Source organism: Oncorhynchus nerka, linkage group LG28 (genome assembly GCF_034236695.1).
Source record: "Oncorhynchus nerka isolate Pitt River linkage group LG28, Oner_Uvic_2.0, whole genome shotgun sequence".
NCBI lineage: Eukaryota > Metazoa > Chordata > Actinopteri > Salmoniformes > Salmonidae > Oncorhynchus > Oncorhynchus nerka.
In genome coordinates, this window is record NC_088423.1 from 49,863,267 (window position 1) to 49,876,230 (window position 12,964).

Genomic DNA, 12,964 nt, shown 5'->3' on the forward strand with positions numbered 1-12,964 from the left:
ACTGATGTTTTTTTTGTGTTGTTTACAGACATGCCGAGAGACAGACTGTAAACCAGCCTTAACACTCCCTCACATCCTGCCCCCCCCCCCCCCCCCCCATCCCTCTTTCCTCTGGAATTGGCCACTAGCTGCCCGATGGCCAGATGGCGTAGAGACAGATCCGTCATTGTTGGTGAGAAGCTTTACGTCAAGTGCCAATCTCAGTCTGGCGTGCCTAGCCTCAGGGTCAGCCCATACCAGCCTGTGTCAGTCCTCATGGGCACCTCAGCTGTTCTGCCTTCATCATGGCCTACCTGCAGATGCTTCTCATTTGTAGGTTAATTTATCTGATTGGGGTCAGCGTCGGTGCATTGGTGTGTGAAGGAAGAGACCCCAATCAGAGCACAACTGGTTAGGATGGATGCTTTGTGGGAGCAATGAGCGTGTAATAGCCTCACAAAGACAGAGATAGGGACATGCAATTGAGAAGGTGTGCTTGTATGGTGGTGTGTTCTGTTTTTCCTTACTGTGAATATCTTGTTGTGATTTTCCGTGGTCGTCCGCCTCTGACATGCGTATTGAGAAACATTGGCCACAGCAGTGGGTGGAGAACAGTCTGTCCCTGTGGGTGTGTTCTGTGTAAAAAAATAAAATAAAATAAAAATGTATTTGAAATCATCGGGAAATACTTGCTCCAGTGGGAGTGATGTTCACCAGCAATCCAATGATAAGTCGCCGCATCAGCCAGAGTTTCTGGATCATGCAAAATGTGACAAAAGGGGATTTCAAAAAGTTACATGAAATTGTTATGAGTTCTGAAAGCTGAACAACAATAAAGGAGGTTGAGAATATCCCAGTCCCCATGTCACCAAGGCAACAGTCTAATGGCACTCATCATACAGTCTGGTGGTATCCAAGTCCATTACTCCAGCTAACCTGTAACACATCAAGAATTCTTGCAAACCCATAATCCAATGTGCCTCTTGTGAATTGCTGTTTCATTTCCTAAGAAGAAATTGTCCACGTGTGATGTATCAAAAGGATTACAGATGTAATATTAATGTTCTCGCAGACAATGAGACATCTACAATGGCACATTGTGTCTGTGAAAATGATCTAGTGGCTCAGGAACATGGTGACAGAGAAGAATCGTAAGGAGGTAATGCCAACATGCTGTGTTGACGGAGATACGTTTAAAGAAAGAACAGGGGCGTTAAAAGAGGAAGATCATGAAAAAGGGCTTGGCATCGCTCAGGTTCTCTCACACTGAATGACGGGATAAATCAGTAAGGGATACAACAAAAAAAATCATCAGTTATTCCCTAGCCAGAGGGCTCTCCTGTTCTTAAAAGAAAAAACATTGAATAGCTCTGAATATATTTCATGGCACCAGATTTTATGCCAATCAAAAGTGAAACTTAATTTCACCTCTCCCTATACAGATCAGAAAATAACATCTTTTTTTTCTGCCTTTGCGGTATTTTAATCCTCTGACTAAAAGTTTGTGTGGGCATGTGGACGGGGCTGTGAACGCTTGTGTGTGTGTGTCTACACAGACTAGTGGTATCCACACAGACAGAGAGGTGTGTTCGGGCCGCCAACTAGGGTTAGGGGTCACAGAGGCATCCACTCCTACTGGAGGGGGCACTAGCTCTTCCTAAACAGAAGATTGATGACAGCCACCGCACAGGGATAACAGGTGTCTCTGTGTTCATAGAGACACCTTACGCATCTCTTTCCAATCTTGCAACCATTCCCACAATCTTTCACTCACTGTCTCCTCTCTCCTTGTTCTCACCATCACCTATTCCACATCCCACTCCACTTACGCAAAACAGCCACTGTAGGATGGAAAGCTGTTTTAACATATATTAATTGCATTTTTTATATCAATAATTTCATATTTGTATATCAATAACTACATCGGACGATATTCGTTCACTCTGCTCGTTCATGCTGCTCGTTCCATGGGTAAGAAAATACTCCTACCATTGTCTCTCCCAAGCATCTTTGACCTGTGTTTTGGCTTACTGCCCCGCATACTGCTTGTATCCGCAACACTAAGATGCGAGTTGGTAATCTCCCGCTCGTTTAGGTAAGTGCAGCCGGGGTCCATACAGTGAGCAAGTTCTACGCTTTCTCACTGTTTATCGTGCATGTGTGATCTCACTGGTGCATGTGTGATCTCACTGGTGCATGTGTGATCTCACTGGTGCAAGTGTGATCTCACTGGTGCATGTGTGATCTCATTGGTGCAAGTGTGTGTTGCTTGAGTGTGTTTGCCATTTCACTGGCGGAGCTTGTTTTTGGGAGGTGGGGTGTGGGTTGTGTTCGCAAACTCTTTTTTAGCTCATGACAAGCTTGTAGCATGGCTAACACAAAAAACGCCGCAAAGCTCAATGCGAAAGAGGAATACGTATTAAGCACTACACTCCATGAACTACTCGATCAACAAAAAGAGTTCTATAAAGATCTAATAGATCTGCAGGAAAATCACTTTAAGTCCTTCCTGCTGCTCTTTATGGATTCTACACACAAAGGGTTGATGATCTGTAATGGAATTTAAACACAGTTTGGAGATTACGCTGTCGGAGGTGGAGGAGATAAAGGTCACGAATGTCACCTGCCAAACCGCATTCAAAACCATGTCTGAGGATTTCGCAAATTTCCAAACAACACTTGACAAGCACTCTTCCAAAGGAGACTACCTCGAAAACAGATCGAGGCGCATTAACATTTTAATCGATGGAATTGAGGATGTAAAAACCCATTAGATATTAATGGAGAACAATAAATATAATGACTGTTTTGATACAGATTCAAATTTCCTGAAATTTACCAGAAATTATTTGATCACTTGTGTTTACTATAATGCTAAGCAATTTAACAACCTGTATAGCAGTTTATCTAATTTCAAGACAAGCTTATTTTCTAACTTTCATTTGAACGTTCGCAGTATTGGTCACGTTCTGACCTTAGTTCTTTTGTTATGTCTTTGTTTTAGGTTGGTCAGGGCGTGAGTTGGGGTGGGTTGTCTATGTTCGTTTTTCTATGTTGTGTTTTGCGTTTGGCCTGGTATGGTTCTCAATCAGAGGCAGGTATCGTTAGTTGTCTCTGATTGAGAATCATACTTAGGTAACCTTTTCTCACCTGTGTTTCATGGGTGATTGTTTTATGTCTTTGTGTATGTCACCAGACAGGACTGTTTCGTTTCGTGTCATTCTCTTTGTTATTTTTGTTTTAGTGTTCTGTGTTTAATAAATTCATCATGAACACGTACCACGCTGCACATTGGTCCTCCGGGCCTTCATACTCCTCAGACGAGGACGATGAACGTTACAGTATTCTTAAAAATCGTGACCACCTTGTTAATTATCTGTCTTCTCTCAATCATTCATTTTCCTTTGTTGCCCTTTCAGAAAGATGGTTAACTGAAGAGACAGCCATGGTTTTATCACATCTCCTTATAATGCTGTTCACCACTATAGAACCTCAAGAGTCGGAGGAGGAGTGTCCATTTTTGTTCATAAATGTTTTCAACTCTTTGTTAAAGAGAACCTCGCACTTACATCTGATAACAGTGATGATGAATCTCTTTTCATAGAAATTCTCTCTGGTAAATAGTTTATTGGTAGTTTCATTGATAACCTTGCATCAACTTTGGATTTGATTAATAATGAAGATAAAATGGGTTTTCTATTGGCTGATTACAACATACACGTATTTAAAAGTGATGAACCCCTGACTGACATCTGGCTTTTTGAATACTTTATACCCCAGCCATCTGTGTCCCCTCGTCTATAAACCCAAAAGATTGATCAGTTCATCTGCACCTTAATTGAAAATATTTGTGCATATTCATTAAATAATGTGGCTAGTACAGGTTCCCTTTATACTGACTTTTCTGAGCACTTCCCAATGTTCCACTTATCTTTGCCAGCTGGAAATGAACATATGGGAATGATTAAAGCCAGAATCTTCAACAAAAGTAATTGTGAGCACTTTAAGACGTTGATATTTCATGGGGAAATGTTTATTACCAGAATTTCCTCACATCGTCCAATTCTGTATTTCACCACTGCTTTCCCTTAGTTAAACCACATAAGAAAGCAGCAGATGGGTTCTGTAAACCTTGGTTTACAACAGGTCTAAAAAAAATCCTCAGTAAAAAAAAATACTAGTTGTAGTAAAGTTTTGTCACAAATCCCTCTCCCCTGAATTCCCTGAAAACTCACAGGGCTGAGCTTGCTTTAAGCAGGTTTGCATCGCGTAGTCCTGCCTTATGCAACTGTAGGCCTAAATAAAAGTCAACACACAGTCTATGTCAGCTATTGTGCTTTTTGATTCATTCCAGTTCATCATTTTGGATTGAAAAAGTCTAGACAGCTCAAGTTTGAATATAAACCAAATTTGATCCCCTCCACATTTTCTCACAAACAAATGGCCTATAACTAGGCCTACACAACGTTATTGCTTTGTTTACCCTGGCCAGAGGGACAGGGTGCATAGCAGGCTAGACTATGCAGCTGCTGTTGTTAGTAGCCTACAGTTGATCAGAATGAAAAAAAAGTATAATTTCCATACAATACAGCATGTCAGATCACTAATGTTTAGGTGCCTGGAGTGATGTTTCATCACGCTTGCTAAATAAATATTTAGAGGAAAGTGGAGAGTGGACCTTCAGAGACCTGCACTTTCCTTGAATCTGATTGGTCAGACACACACAAAGCCTGCAGCAGCACTCCAATGTGAAGAACAGAGAAATTGTGAGTTCACCAATCATGAGGCAAATCGACAACAACAAAAACTTACTTTGCCCCTCTTTTTAATTATTTGTGTCGATGTACTGTATTTTATACATAATAAAGTACGTTGAAAAGTGCTGGGGCAAATGCCTCCTCGCCACACGTTTTCCGGCAGCCTGGCCATTGTTAATACTTGGTTGAAGCACAATTGCCAGCCATTACAGGTGTGAATCATTTTGAATAAGATGAGTATTGTGTTGGCAGCATCATGTTATGGGTATGTTTGTTACCAATAGTGGCTGTGGAGTATGTTAGAATATTGTTGTCCATCAATGATCGCAACCAAATGTACTTAGCTTGAGTAATTTTGACAAAAACAATAGATATGTTGCCCTAAGTGTTGTGCAAGGTTAGTAGAATCTTATTCAAAAATGTTCACAGTTGTAATGGCTGCCAAAGGTGATTCCATCAATTATCTCTGGGGTGTGAAGACATACACAATCAAAACACTTGAATATCTTAAAAACATTTATTTTTATTAAATATAATTTGACTTTCACTTTGAAAAATATGAGTAGGTTGTGTAGTTCTACAGGAAAAGCAATCAAATGTACTAAATGAGAAAACTGTGCAAGGTGTGTGTAGACTTTCACCATATGTAAGAGCATGCAAATGTAATCCCGCCCCATGAAGGTCATTATCATATAATATTTTATATAAAAAATACAAAATAAATTAATATTGATAAATACTTTGATATAAAAATTATAATTATTGATATCAGTAAATACAATTATGGAGTGTACAAAACAGTGCTCTGCTCTTTCCATGACATAGACTGACCAGGTGAATCCAGGTGAAAGCTATGATCCCTTATTGATGTCACTTGTTAAATCCACTTCAATCAGTGTAGATGAACAGGAGGATTTAAAGGATTTTTAAACCTTGAGACAATTGAGACATGGATTGTGTATGTGTGCCATTTACACACATTTACAGATCCCCTTGTGTATCAAGAAAGGTCCACCACCAAAGGACATGCAGCCAACTTAACACAACTTTGGGAAGCATTTGAGTCAACATGGGCCAGTATCCTGCTTCCGACGTAGTCCATGCCCCGAGGAATTGAGGCTTTTCTAAGGGCAAAAGGGGTGCAACTCAATATTAGGAAGATGTTCCTAGTGTTTTCTATACTCAGTGTATGTTTTCCTAGTGGTAAGTACCTAACAGAAATATTACATTTCAATAGTTTTTTAATAGGTAAAATTCCCTTCAGACACACTGTGCAGGGTACAAGGTGAAATATTTATGGTTGTAAAACGCATAATGTTTTTATAGTGTTAGGAAGACCCTGAGGCAAAAGTGTTAGCAAAGCCAGCTCTGAGAATATTGTCTCTCTACACAAGGCTCTTAAATAGATTTATAACTCTCTACTGGAAGCGTGGCACACGTAAATGCCATGGTGTATTGCCTTGTGCAATTTAGAATAGGGATACATCACGGGATAAGCAGTAAAAGAGGCTTGTGGTTACCTTAGGAGACAGGTCGATAAACGTTAACATTGCATCATTAGCTCAGCTTCTTGATGACATAGCCACCAGAAATCTATTGATGGGCCAGATTTGAGCATTTCATATGGAATAGCACGAATGGCTGCGCAGGAATGGGAAATAGACATTTTCATATCCGTTGCTGCATAGCTTTGGCACACACTCGTCATATCTTTGCATAATGTTGTCAGAAAGGCAGGCTTGCAAGCCCTTTTGTGATGAGGTTGGTGGGAAGCGGAACTGGGCTCAAAATACTATTTGAAATATTTCAAATACTTTATTTGCTTTAGCTTGTCTGAAGTGTCAGATGGACTGGGTTTGCACATTTGGGTCTTTCTATTGGTTTTTATTACACCAGGCAAGCTTCATCCAGCCCAGCTAAAGTATTTGAAATGATTTCGAATCACATTTGTACCCAGTTATGGTAGGAAGAAGAGAAGAACCAGACAGTATATTTCTTTATTCTGTTGTAGATGCCTCCACAGTGCCTTCCAGCAGAAACAAATCTGTGTTTTGGTTAGGAGCGAGCTCCGAGTCCTGATGTTACGCCGATGGGTCTATTTGACATGCGACAGCAATATGGGGGACCCTTCTGCCGCTGTCAAGCAAACTGAAATGTCTTAATGTGAGTGGAGGCTAGAGAAAGTTTAGTGTTCTCTCTACAATTCCTCTCTTTGACACACCCACACCCAGACAGCCACCAATGCGCAAACACAAACACGCACATGCACACACGTACATACACACACACACACGCACACACTTACACAATAAAGCTCCCCCTTAAAATCTGTTAGCATTAAATTCATTAACTTTAGATAAGGATTTTATATTTTATTACTCCTTTATTGAGCGTCACCAGTGACATACCGACTAATCAGTTACCATATGGTAATTAGTATTATTGCAAATGTCGTTGACTCAGTATGTTCAAGGTTGCATTTTACTATCTGTCTCTCCTTCTCCAACATCATTCTTTCATGGACTAATTCACACTACCAAGTTTACTTCAATATGATGGTTATTAAATCAATCTTTGAGCATAAAAGCGTTTCCACCGCCATTTCTAGCATAAATCATTTTACTGACAAAAAGATCCCACCTTGTCTAGCATATTTTGTCTTGTCGACATTTGGAAAGTGTCCCGGCAAATTTGCTGTTTCTATCAGGCCTGTCATGAAATGTTTAATCTGATATGTACTTTACCCGCATAAAACGAATGTATGGAAACCTGATAACAGAATGGGTTTTAACAGTGTAGATACTGTAGTAGGGTGGCACTTACGGTGAACTCAGGCTACCTCACCTCCCTATAGCAGAGGATGCCTGAGAAAGTGGGCTTGGTGGAGTTGAGGTGGAGGATTCTGTGTGGAGGAGACCTCCGGACCAGGAGGATCCTGTCCCTGTCCCTTTCCATGGGAAATACTGGACAATTTGCTGAATGTAGACGTTCATTTTTTGATAAATGTATAATCTCAGATAGCAGAAACGAGTCGCGCACCTAGTCTTGTTGCCCCAAAACTGAGTTCCAACCAAACGTAATGTATTATTTTCATTTGGAATTGCCATGGAAATGGATAGAACGGGTCAAACTGGATTTAAATGAACACTGGCTCTTAGCAGCCAAACATAAAACATGTCTGCCCTATACTCCGAGTCAATATTCACTAATAAGAAGAAAATCCCCTCGACCACGCCCACAAATTGGGAAAACATTGTCCCCACATTATAAAAGAATCAACTTCGTTGAACATGTTTCGTTATACAGAAATAACATGACAAAAAGCTGCTGTGTTGTTCAATGTACACGTATCCAGGTCAAGACCTGTGGTTAGTAATGCTCCCGCATAGGGAAATATAGCATGCGAGAAGAGCCTGGTGGCTTCAAGCTATTTATTGTGGGTGAGCGGGAAATGTGGGGACCCAGTGTACAAGTAGGCTACACTATGTGTAGCTATGTGTGGAATCACAGGTAAGACATTTAACTTGTTTAGTATAGTCCGTTTGTACTCCACTCACTACTTGTAGCTGTATAGTCCAATTGTTTGTGTTGTTGGTCTTGGTAGCTAGCTAGCACTCACTAGCACTGTCATTAAAAGGGGCATTTTTATTTTTTATTTTTTTATTTCACCTTTATTTAACCAGGTAGGCTAGTTGAGAACAAGTTCTCATTTGCAACTGCGACCTGGCCAAGATAAAGCATAGCAGTGTGAACAGACAACACGAGGTAAGATGAGGTAAGCCATACAATATTATGTTTTTCTAAATAGTCAGAATGCTCGGGAGCAGGCAATGTTGAAAAGTCATCTTTAGACATGTTGTGCTTTTCATAAATGTTGTTTTTAATTGACTAAAACAAGCAGACAAGAAAATTGTGTTTGAAAAAGGTCAACATTTTGGTGTGAGGCAACGGGGTAACATAGGTACACTCAGGTTGTATTCCCCACAGGCAGGTGGGACTGTGATGTTCTATTTCATGCCGGCTGGGACTATTTGACAGACACTACCGGTCAAAAGTTTTAGAACACCTACTCATTCGAAGGGTTTTTCTTTATTTAAAACATGAATTGTAGAATCATAGTGAAGACATCAAAACTATGAAAAAACACATATGGAATCATGTAGTAGCCAAAAGTATTAAACAAATCCAAATGTATTTTATATTTGAGATTCTTCAAATTTGCCACCCTTTGCCTTGATGACAGCTTTTCACATATGTTTAACACTTTTTTGGTTACTACATAATTCCATATGTGTTATTTCACAGTGTTGATGTCTTCATTATTATTCTACAATGTAGAAAATAGTAAAGAACATAAAGTAAAACCCTTGAATGAGTAGGTGATCTAAAACTTTTGACCGGTAGTGTAAGACCATGGGCCAAGAGGCCATGATATAGACTTGAACCAATCAACATAGCTAAAATGGACGTCAACACTCCAATGCACCAATCACACAGACATGTTGTAGTCTTCTGCAGCAATTAAAGGTGCACTCCAGGATATTAAGAATAACACATTATATTAAATGATATATACATGTATATATTTTGCAGGACATAACATATCTTGCTAAATGGATGACTAGTACACAAAACACGGGGACTACTTTTTGCTCAGGAGCACCACTTTCAAAACTACTGGCTGAAATTATACAAAAGTTTGTCAGTGCATCTTTAATGAAATACTACAGTATTACAAACAGCCCCACCAAGATGCCCATCTGCTAGCAAATGGTTTCAGTGGGGGGAGAGGCCTATATTGTGTGTGACTCCTCAGACAAATTAATTCAACTCACCCTCTGTCTGTATTTTTCAGAACTACAGTATCTATACTGTATTTCCTTTGTTTTCCTAAATATACTCTCTTGCACACACACACACATCCACACTCGCTACACACATACACATCTCCAGGCCATCAGACTGTTAAATAGTCACCACTAACCGGCCTCCACCCAGCCCTGAATTTTAGTCACTGTTACTAGCCGTCTACTACCCTGTACTCAACCCTGCACCTTAGAGACTGCTGCCCAATGTACATAGTCATTGAACACTGATCACTTTAATAATGTTTACTCTTTTACCCATTTCATATGTATATACTGTATTCTAGTCAAGGCTCATCCTACACAACTACTGATGTACACATATTTTCTATTCATATGATGTCCATAATGTCTATACACACCATCATATACATATATATTTATTTTCCGGACTCATTGTCATTGCTCGTCCTGATATTTCTTTATTCCTTTACGTGTATTTTGGGGATTTGTGTGTAACACAACACACACACACACACACACACACACACACACACACACACACACACACACACACACACACACACACACACAGCGGTAAATGCCCACATACACTCACACTGACCACAGGTTCCCTCACCTGAATACAGTGCCTGGTCTCCACTCTGACAGGTCTCCCCTCCCTCATGCTGTCCGTGAACCAGGAGATGTCCAGCACAGCCACTCTGGAGACATCCCTCAGACCATGTCCCATCAGCCACGCCCACAACACCTCAGCCTGATTGTCCTCCGCCACCACGTGAGTGACATCATCACTGCACAAGGAACAGGAAGAAGGGAGTCACAGGTCAGTAAAATTACAGTAAAACTTTACATAAAGCCTGCAGGTATAATACCTTATGATGTGGTTACAAGTGGGGGCTACACATCGCTAGCGGAGGAGTCGTCCAGTGGCTACAGAGAGCTGAGGACTAAGGAAAATGTCAGGACCGGCAAACCATGCGTGATGTGCATTCACAATTGAGATCCATAAAGATATGCATTCACCTACAGCAGGATTGGGAAACTTAATGTTGCGAGTTAGAATAGTAGAAAACTTAAGGTGCAATTTCGGCCTCTTGTGGTGAGTTCAGATGTTTTATGGCACCCACCCCATTCAAAGTTGCCCATCCCTGACCTAGAGTATCCCACAGCTCCATAGGGATCCTCACAACAGACGTGTCTGGTGTCTGGTTTTCTCCACCCGGAAACCCTCTCTGTTCCACCAGTGTGTAACTACCATACCAATGAGCCAATCAGAGCACCTGTCCATGCATGATTATCCTCCCCATGCTCCTTCTTCTCCTCCTGTCTCCTAGCTGAGGTAAAACAGCGGAACGGCTCCTTACGGCCCTCCCAGGACATCCCAACAGCCTAACAGAGCGTCACTTCAGCAGAGAGGCGAAGGCCTAATTGGCCAAATCAGCAGTGAATCTTATGCTCTGTCTGACTGCTCTGTGTACTGGTTGGTTGGTTGGTTGGTTGGTTGATTGGCCTGCCGCTGAGACCAGGTTTAGAGAGGCTCCACAACAATAACAGCAACAGAGTGAGGCTCATCAAAGATAACACAAACAGTATGAGTGGATAGAGCATATAATCACATTCAATATCTTTGCGCAGGTGTGAATATGACTATATTATCACCAAACTGAGAGAAAAAAATATTCTACACACTGTCAACATCAACTTTGGAAGTTATTGTGGTGTACTGAATAATGTTATTTACGGACAAAGAAGTGGTGAAACCCATCCTCTTAGAAAAAGGAAAAATAAATTGTCCTTCAGATTAATCGCCATCTGTTGATTCTAACAAAAAAACAGGAAGCCTTTCAAAATGTCACAATCGAGTGTGGACTGATGTAGATATTCAACTCTGTGCTTAAATTGATATATAGGTACTGAATTTAGCCATGGTGGATAAATAAAATAGAGTGCTCTCTCAAGGATAAATAACTGAATGCTCTCTCTCATTCCCTCACTGCTCTTTTACTCACTGCCCTCTAAACATAAACACAGCCCCTATAATCTAGGCCAAAATCCTGATATTTTTCTGACTTACGACCAGCAGTGAATATAAAATGGCACGGCAGATAGATATGCAAATGAGCAAGCATGCCCTGCTGCACCAGATTGGAGTTCCCAGGAACAGTGGGACCCTGAGCTCCAGCGCAGTGAGCAAGGACAGGCTAAAGTCAATGGGGTTCAGATAGGGAGCGCTGACGCCTGTGCTAACTGGAGTGTACACTGCATCCTACTGCATCCCACTAGGATATCCAAGATCAAGATTACGGAAGGTGTGTGTCGATAACAGAATTATCGACATGCCATTAATTTCACAGCAGCTAAAGCCAAAATCGCAACCTAGCTGGTCACTCAAAACTCCCACGATAAACTCACAATTCAGAAAACTTGATAATGCTTAAGGTGTTGTGTATTTGCGTTTCAGAGTTGAAATTAGAATGGTGGATTTATCTAAGTGGCTCAACTGATCAGATCACACTTGATAAATTATAAATGAAGGTTTGTGCCTCTCATCCACCTCACAAACAGCATTCAGCCGCACCAAACAATGTATGTGTGCCTGCTTGCGCGCGTGTGTGTGTGTGTGTGTGTGTGTGTGTGTGTGTGTGTGTGTGTGTGTGTGTGTGTGTGTGTGTGTGTGTGTGTGTGTGTGTGTGTGTATAACGTTCAAGAGAATATCTTGTTTGTGTAAGGCTGTGTTAGGGAGGTGTTATCAAAACTGCCGCTGATATCAAACTGTCTGCTAGGCAGAATGTCAGTTCGAGGCGCACACACAGCCTATTTCCTGTGGTTGGTTTCAAACAATTGTATCAAGCCAAGTGTAACCGTAGAGGCGCTCAAGCTGTGTTTCTGGGAATGCTGCCATCATCCGCAGCCTGGTGCGATGCGGAGCTGGCAGCAGCTTTGTTCTACAGCCTCCCAGTTCGCCTCCTCCCACTGGTGCCCCTCAAGGCAGACCTATACAGCTCTATCTGCCTGGCTGAGCTTGATCAGCTCAGTATCGCTAGCTACCGCTGCCACCCAGCTATGGCACAATGGATCATTAAATGAACCTGTGGCTGGCTGTTGGCTCCACGTCAATTCAGCAAGCCATGACACCCACCATCTCAGATGTTTCTGAAATCGTTTCTGTAGTCAGGAAGAGATACGTTAAGCATTCCCGGAAGCATTATTTTGTTGAAATATAATTTGACCTCTGAGAAAATAAGCTAATTGATTTCACCCAAATTGGCCATTTTACATTTGAAGGATTCATATACATTTTATTTGGAAAGTATTTAGACCCCTTGAATTTTTCCACATTTTGTTAAATTACAGCCTTATTTTAAAATGGATTACCACCATGCCACCACCATGCTTCAC

The 12,964-nt window shown here is 41.2% G+C and overlaps 1 protein-coding gene across 4 annotated transcripts in view; it reads right to left on the minus strand.

Annotated features, from left to right (window-relative positions):
* LOC115113350 (DNA nucleotidylexotransferase) overlaps positions 1-12,964 on the minus strand; it is a 143,542-nt gene that overhangs the window by 127,808 nt on the left and 2,770 nt on the right. For 3 of the 4 annotated variants that reach the window (XM_065012862.1, XM_029640890.2, XM_029640889.2), the window contains exons 2-3: positions 10,182-10,356; positions 507-614 (exon numbers count right to left, since the gene is read on the minus strand). In XM_065012862.1, the coding sequence (XP_064868934.1) occupies positions 507-614; positions 10,182-10,356 (283 nt within the window). The remainder of the gene's footprint in view (positions 1-506; positions 615-10,181; positions 10,357-12,964) is intronic. The other variant, XM_029640891.2, reaches the window with a different exon arrangement.